Here is an 18,476-nt window from a genome sequence, read left to right on the forward strand (position 1 = left end):
GTTTCAACTGTTCTGCCTGCGGCTATGGAATCCTGACCTGTTCACCGGACGTGCTACCTGTTCCAGACCTATTATTTGACCATGCTGGTAATTTATGAACATTTTAACATCTTGGCCATGTTCTGTTATAATCTCCACCCGGCACAGCCAGAAGAGGACTGGCCACCCCTCATAGCCTGGTTCCGCTCTAGGTTTCTTCCTAGGTTTTGGCCTTTCTCTGGAGTTTTTCCTAGCCAACATGCTTCAACACCTGCATTGCTTGCTGTTTGGGGTTTTAGGCTGGGTTTCTGTACAGCACTTTGAGATATCAGCTGATGTACGAAGGGCTACATTTGATTTGATTTGATGATACCAGTGGTTCACACTTAAATAACGTGCCATAGAATTCTGAGGCAACATGCAAGTTGTGCCGCAGTACGCTGCAACTTTTAAAGGAACCACTGTACAGCCCCCCTACACCACACCCTTACAGCCCCCCAGCTGCCCTGGTCCTGGCAGGTCATGTGAGAGACCAGGTGGTTCCAGGGGAGAGGGACAGTGGGTTGGGGGTGAGGAGTTGAGGGGGTCAGATTGAGGAGGGAAGGAGGGAGCAGAGGGGGTGGGATTGAGTCAGAGGTTCAGTTGGGGTTTGGTGAAGGAGTATGTGAGACAGTGGGGTTGCAGTAGGAAGTGAGGAGTAGGGGTGAGGAGGACAGAGAGGCTGAGAGGGGGTGAGGGGGGAGAAGAGGCTGAGAGGGGGTGAGGGGGACAGAGAGGCTGAGAGAGGGTGAGGGGGACAGAGAGGCTGAGGGGGGGTGAGGGGGACAGAGAGGCTGAGAGGGGGTGAGGGGGACAGAGAGGCTGAGAGGGGGTGAGGGGGGAAGAGAGGCTGAGAGGGGGTGAGGGGGACAGAGAAGCTGAGAGAGGGTGAGGGGGACAGAGAGGCTGAGGGGGGGTGAGGGGGACAGAGAGGCTGAGAGGGGGTGAGGGGGACAGAGAGGCTGAGCGGGGGTGAGGGGGACAGAGAGGCTGAGCGGGGGTGAGGGGGACAGAGAGGCTGAGATGGGGTGAGGAGGACAGAGAGGGGGTGAGGGGGGAAGAGAGGCTGAGAGGGGGTGAGGGGGGAAGAGAGGCTGAGAGGGGGTGATGGGGACAGAGAGGCTGAGAGGGGGTGAGGGGGACAGAGAGGGGGTGAGGGGGGGAAGAGAAGCTGAGAGGGGGTGAGGGGGACAGAGAGGCTGATAGGGGGTGAGGGGGACAGAGAGGCTTAGATGGGGTGAGGAGGACAGAGAGGCTGAGAGGGGGTGAGGAGGACAGAGAGGCTGAGAGGGGGTGAGGGGGAAGAGAGGCTGAGAGGGGGTGAGGGGGGAAGAGAGGCTGAGAGGGGGTGAGGGGGACAGAGAGGCTGAGAGAGTGTGAGGGGGACAGAGAGGCTGAGGGGGGGTGAGGGGGACAGAGAGGCTTAGATGGGGTGAGGGGGACAGAGAGTCAGAGGGGTGAGGTGGACAGTAACCTAGTCCCTGATTGGTTGGCTGTGTATAGGTTATACTGTATATTGCCAGGTGTGGGTGTCTATTTTGGCTGAGCTCTCCCCCTTGCTGCTGGTATGACCAGTTGTCCTGGTATGGCATCCTAAACTGAGAGGTGCTACAGAACCCTGCTCTCCTCACCTCATTAGGGCTATCAGCAGAATGGGGGGAGAGGGGTGAGAAAGGGAATGGAGGAGAGAGGGAAAGGTGGGGAGGAAAGCATGACTAGAGCAAAGCAGAGCAGACCCCTTTCACAAGCAGACACATTGCTACTGTAATTGCCATACACCACAACACCATACCTCACCCCTTCAAATGACTCTGAAATGACACATCACCAAAACACCATACCTCACCCCTTCAAATGACACATCACCAAAACACCATACCTCACCCCTTCAAATGACTCTGAAATGACACATCACCAAAACACCATACCTCACCCCTTCAAATGACTCTGAAATGACTCATCACCAAAACACAATACCTCACCCCTTCAAATGACACATCACCAAAACACCATACCTCACCCCTTCAAATGACATCACCAAAACACCATACCTCACCCCTTCAAATGACACATCACCAAAACCCAATACCTCACCCCTTCAAATGACTCTGAAATGACACATCACCAAAACACCATACCTCACCCCTTCAAATGACTCTGAAATGACACATTCAGAACTTCAAGCAGACCTGAAAGAACAAGGGGTAAAGATAATAAAAATAAAGCACTTTGGCAATGGAACTGTGTGTGTGTGGGAGAGAGGGAGAGCTAGTGAAATGAATACTATAACGTGTTGAACAGGCTGAGTGTAGGAGCTCACGTCTGGCCAGAAACACAGTTCCTCTATTAGCTACTGCCTGCCATACAGTCCAGCTGTGTCCAGGTGCTACACACACACACACACACAGCTGTGGCACAGTCCAGCTGCTTTGCCTGCATGTTTTCGGGAGCAAACACCTGCTACTGCTCCCAACCACCTGGCAGACACACACACACACACACACACACACACACACACACACACACACACACACACACACACACACACACACAGTATGTGAGGTTTGTTTCCTCTGGCTCGTGGGGTGAAGTAAATTTGCAGAGTTTGGGAGTGAGGGAGTGTTTGAGAGAGAGAAAGAGCTGGGCTGTAGTTACATCGTTACAGTACTGTCTCTACTCTGTAATTACTTTGGTATAAAACCCTAGTAAAACCAGGGCCATGGGAAAAGAGGGGGGCACTGGGGAACTTCTCCAGTGTCCAGCCTGCTCCTCTACCTCTGGCCATGCCACTCTATGCCAGGCATTGAGACAGATGCTAGCCTCCTGACCTCTAATGGCTGGCACATGTCAGGTGTCTAGGTCTAGGGCACAATGTGGTTGTAATCTATGGTCTTCAGACCACGTCAGCTACAGGCCAGCTGTGAAGTAAGTGACTAACCAACATGTGGTCTCGTTGTGGTCTTTTGTATAACAGAACGGGTTTACTGAATGAATGAATGAATAGAGCGCAAATGAATGGACGTCATGTTGTGATATAGTTGTTGTTTTCTATGACAGAGGAGAACACAGTGGCCTGTCCTCCCTCTCTGTCCTGGCCCAGATCCCCTGGCCTGGCCCAGATCCCCTGGCCTGTACAGACCCAGACTCAAGCAGCTCCAGGCCTAGCATGGGGAGACCCAGCCAGTGAGCTGGCCTCCACACAATACAGACATACCTCATTCACACAGCACAGCAGCTATTCTCACCAAGCCATTCAGCCAGGCCCTGACTGTACTGCCCTCAAGCAACACTGAACAGACCACAATGGGGGAGAATGGGGGAATGGAAAGGAGGGGGAGAGAGGGGAGAACAGGGGATGAGAGCAGGGAGAAGGAAGAGGCCATTCTTGCTGTCCCTTTCCTGAGTCAACACTGCACTCCCAAAACAATGAAAAGGGGGCAGGAGGGAGAGACGGGAGGATATGAGGGGAGGCATGGCCCAGGTCCAAATGCCATGAGTGGTGCCATGTCCTGAAAAGATCCCACTATCCCAAGCACAGGGGACAATAAGAGGACTGGACACACACAGAACTTGAAAGCCTAACCAGGCCCTCCATCTCTCCCCCATAGGATAACCTGTTTTGGATTCAGGTAGAACCATTTTGGGTTCCATGTAGAACCCTCTGTGGAAAGGTTTCTTCATGGAATGCAAAACCTGGAACCAAAAAACCTGGAACCAAAAAAGCATTATCCTATGGGGATTTTAGGTTCTAGATATCACCTTTTTTTTAAAGAGTGTACAGTGTACATATACAATATGCAGACAGACACTCACAGATAAGAGTGATTCAAATAAAAGGTGTTCAAAGTAGATCTCGCACACACACACTGTATATACAGCTCACACACACACACACACACACACACACACTGTATATACAGCTCACACACACACACACACACACACACACACTGTATATACAGCTCACACACACACAGACACACACACTGTATATACAGCTCACACACACACACACACACACACACACACACACACACACACACACACACACACACACACTGTATATACAGCTCACACACACACACACACACACACAGACACACATACTGTATATACAGCTCATATACAGTACCGTCAGGAAAGTATTCAGACCACTTGACTTTTTCAAAACTATTCTAAAATTTATTTTAAAACATTTCCCCTCAGCAATCTACACACAATACCCCAAAATGACAAAGCAAAATGAGTTTTAGACATTTTTGCTAATTTAATACAAATAAAAAACTGAAATACCTTATTTACATAAGTATTCAGACCCTTTGCTATGAGACTCAAAATTGAACTCAGGTTCATCCTGTTACCATTGATCATCATTGAGATGATTCTAACTTGATTTTGAGTCCACCTGTGGTAAATTCAATTGATTGGACATGATTTGGAAAGGCACACACCTGTCTATATAAGGTCCCACAGTTGACAGTGCATGTCAGAGCAAAAACCAAGCCATGAGGTTGAACCAATTGTCCGTAGAGCTCCAAGACAGGATTGTGTTGAAGCACAGATCTGGGGAAGGGTACCAAAAAATGTCTGCAGCATTGAAGGTCCCCAAGAACACAGTGGCCTCCATCATTCTTAAATGGAAGAAGTTTGGACCACGAAGACTCGTCCTAGAGCTGACCGCCCGGCCAAACTGAGCAATTGGGGGAGAAGGGCCTTGGTTAGGAAGGTGACCAAGAAGCCAATGGTCATTCTGACAGAGCTCCAGAGTTCCTCTGTGGAGTTGGGAGAACCTTCCAGAAGGATCATTTTCTCTGCAGCACTCCACCAATCAGGCCTTTATGGTGGAGTGACCAGACATAAACCACTCCTCAGCAGTAGGGACTGCGAACTCTAGTCAGGATCGAGGGAAAGACGAACGGAGCAAAGTACAGAGAGATCCTTGATGAAAACCTGCTCCAGAGAGCTCAGGACCTCAGACTGGGGCGAAGTTTCACCTTCCAACAGGACAACGACCCTAAGCACACAGCCAAGACAATGCAGGAGTGGCTTCGGGACAAGTCTCTGAATGACCTTGAGTGGCCCAGCCAGAGCCTGGACTTGAACCTGATCGAGCATCTCTGGAGAGACCTGAAAATAGCTGTGCAGCAACGTTCCCCATCTAACCTGACAGACCTTGAGAGGATCTGCAGAGAAGAATGGAAGAAACTCCTCAAATACAGGTGTGTCAAGCTTGTAGCATCATACCCAAGAAGACCCGAGGCTGTAATCGCTGCCAAAGGTGCTTCAACAAAGTACAGAGTAAAGGGTCATTTATTTATGTAAATGTAATATTTCAGTTTTCAATTTTCTATAAATTAGCTAAAATTTCTATAAACCTGTTTTTGCAGGGGGGGGGGGGGGGGGAATAATTTAATAAATTTAAGGCTGTAACGTAACAAAATGTGGAAAAAGTCAAGGGGTCTGGATACTTTCCGAATGCACTGTACACACTCAAGGCTACACACACTGAGCTATTTTCACATGGGACCCTAGAGTCTCAGCAATCACACTGAGTTCAGACTCTCCAACCCTGGCACACTAAAGACACACACACACACACACACACACACACACACACTGCTGAAAACAGGACACACACACACCCCAGTGCCAACCAACAGGATTGACTGGAACAGTGGGCCAAGGAGACACTGCCATCTCTGTTCTCTCTCTCTGGATAGGGCAGTCAACTGGGTTTCTACCTGAATAGTGGAGTAGGGGCCAGAAAATTTGACAAAACCACTCATATTTTGTATGTTAACACAATGGAGTACAATTTGTACAATCTGTACAGCATTCAAAATTGTCCTGTCAAGATCAAATTCAGGATCATTGACTTTTATTCATTTACATGTGTCTTGTGGTTCTTCACTATAAGTAAGAAAGAGTGTTGGGTTAGGTTAATGAGTTAGAGTTAGGTTTAAGGTTAGGGGTTAGGTTAATGAGTTAGAGTTAGGTTTAAGGTTAGGGGTTAGGTTAATGAGTTAGAGTTAGGTTTAAGGTTAGGGGTTAGGGTTATGTAAAGGGTTAGGGTTAAGTCAAATAGGATTTTGAATAGGAATCAATTGTTTGGTTCGCACAAGGATAGCAAAACAAACGTGTGCATGTGTGTGTATGTGCGTGTGTATATGTGTGTATGCGTGCATGAAGTGTGTTTTGTGAGCGTTCATGACTCTGTATGTTCGTGTACGTGCAGCGAGGGACGGGGGACGGGGGACAGGGTCATTCCCGGTAGATCAAAGGTTTGTTTTTTCCATGACGGTGGCTGTGGGCAGCACTATCTCCCCCTTTCATAGGGTGGGAGAGGTGTGAGGTATGAGGCTCGCACTATGGTGTCAGGCTGCCTCTGCCTAGCTATAGCCCAGCTAACAGCGGAACAGCGGACGGGTACTGGACAGAGGAGCAGCTGTTAGTGAGGGTGGGGGGATTGAAGGGTGTTCTATTTGGCAGGGGGGATGAGACACCCTCTTTTTGAGTGATGAGGAGTAAGACAGTGAAGACACAAGCAGCGACGGAGAGAGACGGTTCTAAGGCCTCACATGGCTGTTGAAATCTGGATGTTTCTAGTTGGATCAGTGCTGGGATCTGGGTCATTGGATGTAATGTCATAGAGATATCGGCCTCAGAGAGCTGAATGAAAATCCCCCTTCAGGAGCTGTGAAATAAATCCCCAGAAATAGCTGTGGATTCCATCTGAAACGCCAACCAATCCGTCAGACTCTGCCAGCTGTCTACTGGAGAATACAGCCTCTCATGGCTCAATCCTAACTTAAGATATGTACATGGAACTATAATGTTGTCAATGACATCAATATGATTTATGAATAAGATATGCATGTGTATTTTAAGGTAGGATTTTGACCCCTAGACTACTCCAAATGCATAACTAACATCACTTATGTTGATTCTGACTATATAAAAAAAAAATCATTCAGTTGAATGTCATCTATCTGAAATGTAATTTCCTTCATCAATGCCAATGTTGGCTCCGATATGCGGAGCAAGCCAAGTGTCTGTCGAACCAAAAGCACAACCCAGTCTGCTGTTTGTGACTATGTGACTATGGAAGTCCTTCTGTCTATGCATTGGTCCAGTGAGTGGGACAGGGGTCTTGTTAGCTGCTCTAGAACAGGGGTTCAAACCTTTTCACTTGGGGAACCCCTTCTAGCATTGGGGAACATCCCGCGCACCCACCCCTGTGCTCACACACCACGTCTATTTCTATAGGCACCATAATTGTTCATGACAGACACTGTTCACACCGCTCTTGTTGGTGGTGAGAATGTTGCAGGTTTAAAGTTATTTTCTTGCAATTCATGTGATATTTGAGTGACTAAAAAATGACAACAATGTCCATGGGCTAAAAAACCTAAATAACATTTCTGACAAGTTAGAAATAGCTCTCTAAGATATGCAATGACTGACATGATAAGAGGAACTGATGATGTACTACCCTATTTAGAAATGGTACCTTGTGCATTCTACTAGTACAACTTTCAAGAGTAAGTTTAAAACCGGACTGAGTTCTGGGGGACCCATCATAGGGGTCTAGGGTTTCACAGCTAAGTGGACCAGTGTGTTCAGACTCTAGCAGACTGACAATGTGTCAAACAGCCCAGGGGGTTTGTCCCTGTAGGAACCATATCAAAATACCAAAACGCAAGCGCTAAACACAGGCACACACACACACACACACACACACACACACACACACACAGGTTCACAAACATGTGTACACACAAAACACATACCAACACACTGACACAAACATAACCTTAGAGTTCCATTCTCTCTACAGAGACAGACCTCCCCTGTGGCCCCCTGGATAATGTAGTATTTCCTGCAGTGACCCTTTATGATGTATTAATGAGAAATGGGATTCCATTCTGCTCTGTTCTCTTTGGCTGGACTACAGATCCCACTAACTCCCCTCCTCTCATCTCCCATCTCTGAGACATAAAGTCCTGTCTCACTGCTCCTCTTCGCTGTTTGTCTTTGACTGCCTATTATCTAGTATTTTCCATTCATTCCTTTCTCCTTCCTCTCTGCTCCACTGCTTTCAAAACTCTTACAGTGTACGGATATCATAAGTCAATACTAGACATCCATCCACGTCTGAGGATGTCAGGAGATGACGTGGAAATGGACCATTAGGGGCAAGTGAGCGCTGTTACCTTCAAGTAGGTAAACATCTGCCTCTGGTGCAAAAGGTTGAATGTCAGAATCCAGTGATAAATAAAAGTTGTTTTTGAGATTTTTGTTTTAGGCTTATCCCAAACCTTAACCCTTACCTCATCAGAGTTAATGCCTAAACTTAACCCTAACCTTAAAAATTTAGAGTTCATGCCTAAAGTTAACCCTAACCTTAAAAATTCAGAGTTAATGCCTAAACTTAACCCTAACCTTAAAAATTCAGAGTTAATGCCTAAACTTAACCCTAACCTTAAAAATTCAGAGTTAATTCCTAAACTTAACCCTAACCTTAAAAATTCAGAGTTAATTCCTAAACTTAACCCTAACCTTAAAAATTCAGAGTTAATTCCTAAACTTAACCCTAACCTTAAAAATTCAGAGTTAATTCCTAAACTGACGTTTCTTACACCTTCAAAATGTGACGTTTGAGAAACATGGACGAACGTCTAATTTTGACATGAGACTGTGACTGGGTACCACCTCTACCTTTCTATTTCTGATTACACCCCCCCCCCCCTCACACACACACACACACACACTTACAAACCTTCCAGTGATCTCCCCCACCCCAGACTCCCCCTCTCCCTCCCTCCCTCCTCCTCTCCTCTCAGTAATAAATCTGTGCAGGCGACAGTGTCACGATGCCAGAATGTTTTTCCTGTGACAGCAAATACCTCCTTCACAGGATATAGGGCCAAGCAGTGAGAACATACTCTTTCCAAACATACACACAGAACACACACATTCAAATGTATACATCACGGCCACATTTACACACATATAATAACTGACCCCTACATTCATTTCTGAACAGAAACACAGACAGACAGTGGCACACTGATTGAGCTCAGACGCAGAAACCTGTCTCCACTTTTCCTACGGGTCAACGATAATCAACCACCCAGAACAGAGCCTCAGCAGACCACTATACACAGATACACACACACATACACACACACGTCTGTGGGTGATCCCATGTCATCTCTAGCGTGGCTCCACTTAGTGTAGTAGGACTTTGATCATCGTGTCATCTCCTTGACTTTAGAGGCAGACACAACACAACCATACCAGTGACATACTGAGAGAGTGTTTTCGTTTCCTTAGTCCTCTCTATCACACTAACAAAGTATTATTTTATCCCCACAAGACAAATAAGCCATTTTAATTTCATTTGTTCACCAAAATGGTGTGAAGTTAGGATGGGATTGGGCCTTTGACCTGAAGCCTGGTTGGTTGGATGTGTATGACTCCACTAAGACATTCTGGTGGTCTAGTGGTGGTCTAGTGATGGTCTAGTGGTGGTCTAGTGATGGTCTAGTGGTGGTCTAGTGATGGTCTAGTGGTGGTTTAGTGATGGTTTAGTGGTGGTCTAGTGAAGGTTTAGTGGTGGTTTAGTGGTGGTCTAGTGGTGGTTTAGTGGTGGTCTAGTGGTGGTTTAGTGGTGGTCTAGTGGTGGTCTAGTGGTGGTCTAGTGGTGGTCTAGTGGTGGTATAGTGAAGGTTTAGTGGTGGTTTAGTGATGGTCTAGTGGTGGTCTAGTGGTGGTCTAGTGATGGTCTAGTGATGGTCTAGTGATGGTCTAGTGATGGTCTAGTGGTGGTTTAGTGGTGGTCTAGTGGTGGTCTAGTGATGGTCTAGTGGTGGTCTAGTGGTGGTCTAGTGATGGTCTAGTGATGGTCTAGTGGTGGTCTAGTGATGGTCTAGTGGTGGTTTAGTGGTGGTATAGTGATGGTTTAGTGGTGGTCTAGTGAAGGTTTAGTGGTGGTTTAGTGGTGGTCTAGTGGTGGTTTAGGGGTGGTCTAGTGGTGGTATAGTGGTGGTATAGTGGTGGTATAGTGATGGTTTAGTGGTGATCTAGTGGTGGTTTAGTGGTGGTATAGTGATGGTTTAGTGGTGGTCTAGTGTTGGTTTAGTGGTGGTTTAGTGATGGTATAGTGATGGTTTAGTGGTGGTCTAGTGGTGGTATAGTGATGGTTTAGTGGTGGTTTAGTGATGGTCTAGTGGTGGTTTAGTGGTGGTCTAGTGGTGGTATAGTGATGGTTTAGTGGTGGTTTAGTGGTGGTCTAGTGATGGTCTAGTGATGGTTTAGTGGTGGTCTAGTGGTGGTCTAGTGGTGGTCTAGTGATGGTCTAGTGATGGTCTAGTGATGGTCTAGTGGTGGTTTAGTGATGGTTTAGTGGTGGTCTAGTGGTGGTCTAGTGGTGGTCTAGTGGTGGTCTAGTGGTGGTATAGTGATGGTTTAGTGGTGGTCTAGTGGTGGTCTAGTGGTGGTCTAGTGGTGGTCTAGTGATGGTTTAGTGGTGGTCTAGTGGTGGTCTAGTGGTGGTCTAGTGGTGGTATAGTGGTGGTCTAGTGGTGGTCTAGTGGTGGTCTAGTGGTGGTCTAGTGGTGGTCTAGTGGTGGTCTAGTGGTGGTATAGTGGTGGTCTAGTGGTGGTCTAGTGGTGGTCTAGTGATGGTTTAGTGATGGTTTAGTGGTGGTTTAGTGATGGTTTAGTGGTGGTCTAGTGGTGGTTTAGTGGTGGTCTAGTGGTGGTCTAGTGGTGGTCTAGTGGTGGTCTAGTGATGGTCTAGTGATGGTCTAGTGGTGGTTTAGTGGTGGTTTAGTGGTGGTTTAGTGGTGGTCTAGTGGTGGTTTAGTGGTGGTCTAGTGGTGGTGTAGTGCTAGAGGTTGAGTTTGATGGGAGTTCATTGCTGGGAAGTTGGTGTGTTCTGTGACTTTGTTGCTCAGGTAGAGCTTATTTGATGTCCTTTGTTTTTTAGTTTGTTTGTGAAATTGTTATTCCCATGTTTCATTTGTTCCCAGGGGAGAAGGGGAAGGCACCTTGGGAGTGCTTAGGCAAGAGGCCCGCGGGCATACATTTACCCGTAGTATATTCATTGTCTAGGCACACTAGGTAAGACCTGGGCAGACCACTCCCTGTATTTTGGTTAGGGCACCAGGTGGTGCTAAATTAGGTAAGTAGGTGGGTAGGCAGGTAAGATAGGAGAGGGGGGGGGGGGCTTTGAGATTTACTTTCTTTGCTTTGGTTCCGTCCAGCCCCTTTTCCCCATATTACCGTGTAAAGGAATAAAGTCCTTGTAAAACGGTACCACATTCTGCCTGTTGTCATTCTTGCTCGCACCTACAGTCCATACCTCTTTCGCTTCACAGAGAGTTTAGTTGTAACAGGGGGTTGCGTTCCCTCTTCATAGAGGCGTGCGTAACAGTGGTCTACAGAGTCTGACAGGGAAGTCAGAGGGTCATGTTCAACATGCATTTTACACTCAAGGAGCATGTTAACCATCCATCCAGCTTGCGTGTGTGTGTGTGTGTCAAATGAAATTGTATTTGTCCCATGCGCCGAATACAACAGGTGTAGACTTTACCGTAAAATGCTTACGAGCCCTTTCCCAACACTGCAGAGTTCAAAAGTAAGACACATGGAGGTAACATGTACATGTAGGTAGGGGTAAAAGTGACTAGGCAATCAGGATAGATCATTAACAGAGTAGCAGCTGCGTATGTGAATAATGTGAAAGTGTGAAAGTGTGAAAGTGTGTGTGTGTGTTGGAGTCTACTATATTTAACACGTCTGGCTAGCAGAGACAGTAGCAGTAGCAGCTCTCATTGCGTGGGCTAATTTAGACCTTATTGAGATCTTAACGAGGAATCGGACAGGAAGACCTCATTTTAACAAAGTACATTAAATGACACACATGCACATATGCACGCAACACACACACGACAGTGCAGGTACTCATCAGTAGGTGAAGGCAGTTGCATATGCAGAACCCAGCCCCTCCCTCTACTGTTTTACAACAGTAACTTGATTATGCCATTCTTAGTTCAAATATCTAAACATGAAGAAGACCTAGCTAAAAGACAAAGTCAACCCGTTCCTTTGCAGTTCATTTTCTCACCCCTTCTCTCCATATTCACCCCCTTTCTCCCACACATCCTCCTCCCTCTGCTTTTTAGAGATATAGGAGGAAGGAGGAGAGAGGGAAGGAGAGGGAAAGAGAGAGCAGAGGGGAGAGGGAAGGAAAGAGGGAAGGGGTGAGAAGGAGAGGGGGTGGGGTCAGGGGAAGCAGATGGGTTCTCCTCTGGTGACATGAGAGCGATGACAGTTCTTCTCTGGGCCAGATAGCGTGTCACTGGAGGACACGGCACCTGTTTCTCCCAGGCACCCACCGCCCCCTTTCAGCCCCTCTCACACCCCGGCTCTCTCACACACACTCAGCCCCTCTAAGCACTTCCTCAGCCATGAGGTCATTGCCTGGCCCAGGCCAAAAACAGCTCTGTCACCTGCACCCCTCAGACTCCTCAAATCCCTCACACACCACTAATCCCAAACCAAGTAAGCCTGCTCCGGGATTCTGATCTAGCGGATTCTGATCTAGCATTCCCTCTGAGGGTGTGATCTGATATACATACCTGATGATCAGAGCGAGCGAGAGAGAGGTGGAAACTGAGCAGCACTTCCTAACCTCCTGACAAATGTATGACCATATTAGAGACACATATTTCCCTCAGATTAGACAGACCCACAAAGACTTTGAAAACAAACCCAATTTGTGTGCCATCACAGCAGCAAGATTTTTGACCTGTTGCCACAAGAAAAGGGCATTATTATTATTATTATTATTATTATTATTATCTACTTCACAATGTTAACATATGTTTCCCAAGCCAATAAAGCCCTTAAATTAAGAGAGAGAGAGAAAGAAAATAAAAGTATAGGACAGCTGAACGATGCCCACAGGTGTTCTTACTTTACTGTATGATCTGATCTCTGCTCTCTAGGGAGTAAAATGTTCAGACTACTGGGATTCAATTATTATTTATGAATACATTCCCACCTGCCCATTGCTGTGTCTGCTTGGACCTCAGGATGGAACACCAGCAATATGACACACATACTCCATCAAAACCTGGAACCTCAACAATAAAATAGTTCACAAGCAGAGAACGATCTTTAATTATGAGGTTGAGCATCTCTCTGTTTCACACTGTAAATGTTGCTCTGTTGAGGAGCATCACTCTAAACATGCATTCTTGCAGCATGAGAAAAAGTATTGTGGGATTCCTTCATCAACTCTAGTCCCAACAGTGTACCTTAATGAAGACCTTGTTCCTAAACTTTTCCTCTCCCTCTTCTTTCCCTCCTCTCTCCCCCTTCTTTCCTCCTCTTTCCCTCCTCTCTATCTGCAGTCCCACTTTAAATCACACACTTCAACTAACAGCTAACACATCTGACTCCAATAGTCAACTAATCATGATCTTCAGTTTAGAATGCGATTCGTTTAATTGGTTGTTTTTGCTAGGGATGGGGTAAAAGTGTGACACCACAGAGGATTGGAGTTGTCCATCCCTGCTCTAGAGCTTATTTCAGTAGGTGTTTTTCACCGTGCTATACTCGGATAAAAAACATATTTTTTGCGCATCTGATTAAATCACCATGGGAGCCTACCAGAGTTGCAGACATTGCTTTTCTTCATTCATCTCGGTAGCAGTAATTAGTAGCAACAGCACCTGCTGCTGTGGCCTCTGTGAAACAAGGTCTAATGCTACAAGTCCATCTACAAGACCTATTCTCCTTTTTTCATTTTATCCATCCATTTATTCATGAGAGAGAGAAGAGGTCTCACTCTGTGAAGTAACAGCAACAGCAGCACTGAATCAGTCACTGCATGATTACACACACACACACACACACACTCACACACACACTACAGTAAGACTGACACATGACTGGATGAGTCTCTGCTCTATATTTACACTGGATAGAGCAGGATTTATAAAACAGACATGATCATTACACCACACTGTCTAATAGAGAGTTCACAGCTGTTCCTGACACAGAGGAAACTGTTATTATCATTAGTGGATATCAGCCGTCTCTAGTTGATCTGATAAAGGATACAATCTGTAGTAGCCTCGCACACACACACACACACACACACACACACACACACACACACACACACACACACACACACACACACACACACACACAGCACTGACGTATGGAATCCTGTATACAGCCAAAACAATGTACAAAAACCAACAGACTTGGCCAGAAACACACACATGTAAACACACACATGTAAACACACACGAAGAAAATGAGGCCAGTGGTGGCCTTGAAATCCCCCCGGTCTTTCTGTGTTGTTTACTGTTAGAGTTCTGATCCAAATGTTTGTTTTTCTAACGACGGGCTCCGGTGCTGTACGGATCCCCTGCTAACACTGCTCACTCCCCTGCCAGTCAGAGAGCTAAAGGAACACACACACAACCATAACACTCGAGAACACACCAACTCTCACTTCTCCCTGTTTCAGAGCAGCTTTCCCATAATGGGGGAGAATAGCAATAACAGCCGTGAACACTGGTCCATAATAAACCCCACCTACACACACAGACAGGCACGGGCGCACTTAATTATTATAGGACTGAAATCATCCACAAACATCAAGTTAGGTTACACAAACCAATAGCTAACAGACATGAACAAGCACACAATCTACTGAAAAGGATGCATACTGCACCACTAAAATATACAACACACCCACAATAGTCAACTTGGAGCATCAACCAAACCTGTGTCTTACCTTGTGTCTGGGGCGTGATGTAGGGGGAGGTGTCTCTGTCCTCCCGTCTCCCTGTCCCTCCCCGTCCCTGTCCCTGTCTCTCTCCTGCTGCATGCTCTGTCCCGCCAGCACCATGGACTTACATTCCACACACGAGCCAATCACCAGCTTCCTCCCATCATCCACCAGGAGGGTGCGGTGCCCGCGTGGGGCGTACAGGAACACAGGCAGCCTGGCCACTGTGACCGCACACAGCCCCCCCTGACGCCTCTGCTCCTGTCTGCAGAAGAAGCACACAAAGGCCTCGCAGCTGTACTGTCTGGCCCAGGGAGAGCTGGCCGGCTGGGGGGTGGAGGAGGCTGGGCCTGGGGCTGTAGAGCTGGAGGTGGCAGAACCCTGGCTCTCATGTTGAGCCCACTGGGCATGCAGGTCGTGATAGCAGAGGGCACAGGCTGACACCAGGCCGGTGGCGTCGGCAGGTTTGGCGCAGGGAGCGGGGGGGTGGATGGTGAGGAAGGGAAAGAAGGGCTCCCTCTCTCCACAGCGCCCGGGAGGGTTGACATGGAGTTGGAACTCTCCCCCGACCCCTAGCTCTGTCCCACACAGGTAACACACTGATACAGACCCACCATGGCCAGAGGAAGAGGAGGACACCACCTTTTGGGAATGGGCCAGTCCGGCTCCCCCCGTGGCCAGCGCTGTGTGGTACCTCCCCAGGAAGGAGGTGACAGAGGTGATGAGGTCCTCACTGAGGCTGAGGCGGTACGCCCCCCAGATCTCCTCCAGGATGGCGTAGCATGGAGGACAGCAGTGCACCCGGCCGTTCCTCACTCCCTGGGCACCAGGCGGGCACGGCAGCAGGTTGATGAAGGGGAAATACATGGCACCGCGGGCTTTGCCCACGCCGACCCGTGCATATGCCACCCTCACATCCCGCCCGCACTCCTGGCCACAGAGGAAACAGGCCTCACAGGAAGCCTGAGACTTAGGTAGGCAGTCCAGGGGCTCTGAGGGGTGCCTTTCCTGGGGAGTGATGCAGGGAGGGTGGCCCGAGGCTGGTGCAGGGGTGGAGGAGCCCTGGTTGAGGGGGACCACGTAGAGGCGCTGGAGAACGGGCACATCGGCCAGCTGGAAGCCCTGCCACTGCTGCATTAGGGATGTGTGGCAGCTAGCACAGACCAGGGTGGTGCCCCCCGGGGTGAGGGGCATGGCGCCAGGGGGAGGGCTGTGTAACCACAGGAAGGGGAAGAAGGGCTCGCTGGCTGCCCTCTCCTGCTTCTGCACAGACACACGGAACCTCACGCCCTGCCACATCCCGCTGCCACAGATGTAACACACACACTCCTCGGGACTGGTACTCCTGTTGGCACCACCACTGGCACCACTCTGGGGCATGGCAATGACCCTCCCGGCAGCATCCCTGGGTGGTCTCAGCAGAGCCAATACCCTCTCTCTGCTGCTGCCAGCTGCTTCAAACACCTGGCGGTTGTCGTCACTGGTTATATTGATCTCGTGGTCGTTGTCAGAGTTGTCAGAGGCTATAAACTTGCCCGGAACACGTTCTCTAGGTGCTGCTGTGTCGCGCCTAGAGGTGACAGCGGCGCCAATGGGTGATAGTCCGTCGGCAGCGTCAGCGAGATCCTCTCCTTTCTGGTGGAATATGAGGGAGGGATGCCTGGTTAAACTACAGCTGCTGTCAGCAGCGCGTTGGAGAGGGCGCGGGTCAGCGTGTCTGACATTCCCCTCCGCTAGCCACTGCCTGTTGCGCATAATGATCCCGTTGTCCTGCACAGGTGTGTCAACGTGAGAGCTGTCATAGCATCTCTGGGACACAATCTCTTGGGCCAGAGATACTGATGACTGAGAGAGATTATTCATAATTTTAGCACCGCGCCTGGGCGGCATGGCACTATCCGATTTCGGCGAGTCCTGTGCCTGGTAAACACCCACCGGATAGCGGATAGCCCGTTCAGAGTCAGGGCTGTTTTTAACACTGTTGTTGTTCTTCCTGCTACCGTTTCTGGGAGTTTTGCTGTTGCTGCCAGATGTTCTATACTTCTCCTTGCTCACACCGGCGCGGTCTACTAAATCCAGTTCTTGGTCTGACATGTTCTCGTTTTCCGAGAAAGAGGAGAAATCCGACTCGTTCCCGTCGTAATTCTGGCTGCTGACACTGATTCTCCGCTCCAGGTCATAGGAGATGTTCCACTCCTGTGGTATCCGCCGAGAGTCGCACTGGTACGGCCTCTTCAGCCAGTACATACGCTTCTCTATGGGTGTCCTAGTCCGCTCGAACGAGTTCCACTGCTCCCCCAGAAAACAGTGGCACACGGCGCACACCGTAGCGTGTCCATCCGGGCTGACTTCACATGCCCCCGGCGCTGGCTCCTGGTTTTGTAAAAACGGGAAAAACGGACCGTTCTCTTTCGGATATTTCACTTGTAATCTCAATTCTTTTCCTGGCGAAACGCCGCTTCCACAAATAAAACAGTGAACCAATCCTATCCCATTCCGATCAGACCTGGAAGTGTTGCTGTACAATGGGCTCTCGTCCCCGGGCATGACAGCAGCCATGAGTCGGTGTTTCCGAGATATCGGTATTAAATCCTTGTCACTGGGGTCATTCATAGTTCTAAAAACACCCCAGACTACATGACATAATACCAAAAGCGGCAATTCATTCTAACAGACTCACACCTTTACAAAAGTAGGCTATGCAACAAAAAGACAGCGTATCGCGTTCAGCCTACTCACTGTGATAAAATAGCCGATAGCCCGATGAAACTGCAGAACAGTCAACGAACCGTAGACTAAATTCCTGGCTCTCAAGTATTCCGTTATAGATAATCTATTCAAACCGTCCATGAAACATTTAGCAGAAACGCAGTGTCTCCAGTCCGGAGTATAGGACTGCGAACCCGTGGTAACGTGAGAAGAAAACTCTTGTTAGAATCACGGGTCACCTCTCCTACGAACTTTCCTGCGCTCTGGAAACTTTGGCTGTTAACTCGCTCACACTGTACACAGCGCCATCTCCAATTCACTGGATCACTTTTCAGATACCCTCGCCGCTGCTCCCCCATAGTCAAGCCCTCTCAGCAGAACTAACTGATAAAGGAGGAAAGCGTCTCATAATTTTTTAACCAAATTACGTATTTGTTGAAGAAAAACTTAACCATATCATATCAAGCATCACCGTGTAGGCCTATTGATGTTTAGGTCCAGTGTGATTAGAATAGCCCCAGCCTATAATTAGAGTAGGTATTGGTTTTAAACTGCTATACCCGTGATAACATTTTCACACGTAATGCATAGACCCATGAGCTATTGATATATGGAAATATTTACACACGCCACAAACCAGGCTACATATTGCATTGCACGACTTCCCATGTCATAGCTGCCATGTAAATATACACTTTATGCTAAATGTTACAAACTATTCATTTAATTACAAGAGGTTGTATCACCATAATAAACAGCCAGAAGAATTTACAAGAGAAAGAAAAGACTTGTAAGGCAGCAGGATCCTGAGGTGAACAATGTGTGCCATTGTTCAAGCATTTGTGGGAGCTGTGCACGATGCATGACACATTGAAGCAGAATCTGTATGTGTTCTTAAAACAGAATCATTATAATAACCACAGGCAGTCAA

The 18,476-nt window shown here is 48.1% G+C and overlaps 1 protein-coding gene across 1 annotated transcript in view; it reads right to left on the bottom strand.

Moving 5' to 3' along the window:
• LOC110506108 (genetic suppressor element 1) overlaps window positions 1-17,786 on the bottom strand; it is a 420,263-nt gene extending 402,477 nt beyond the window's left edge. The window contains exon 1 of the mRNA XM_036964533.1: window positions 14,843-17,786. Within this exon, the coding sequence (XP_036820428.1) occupies window positions 14,843-17,449 (2,607 nt within the window). The 5' untranslated portion in view covers window positions 17,450-17,786. The remainder of the gene's footprint in view (window positions 1-14,842) is intronic.
• Window positions 17,787-18,476: the final 690 nt, after the last annotated feature.

This window comes from Oncorhynchus mykiss, chromosome 26 (assembly GCF_013265735.2).
Source record: "Oncorhynchus mykiss isolate Arlee chromosome 26, USDA_OmykA_1.1, whole genome shotgun sequence".
NCBI lineage: Eukaryota > Metazoa > Chordata > Actinopteri > Salmoniformes > Salmonidae > Oncorhynchus > Oncorhynchus mykiss.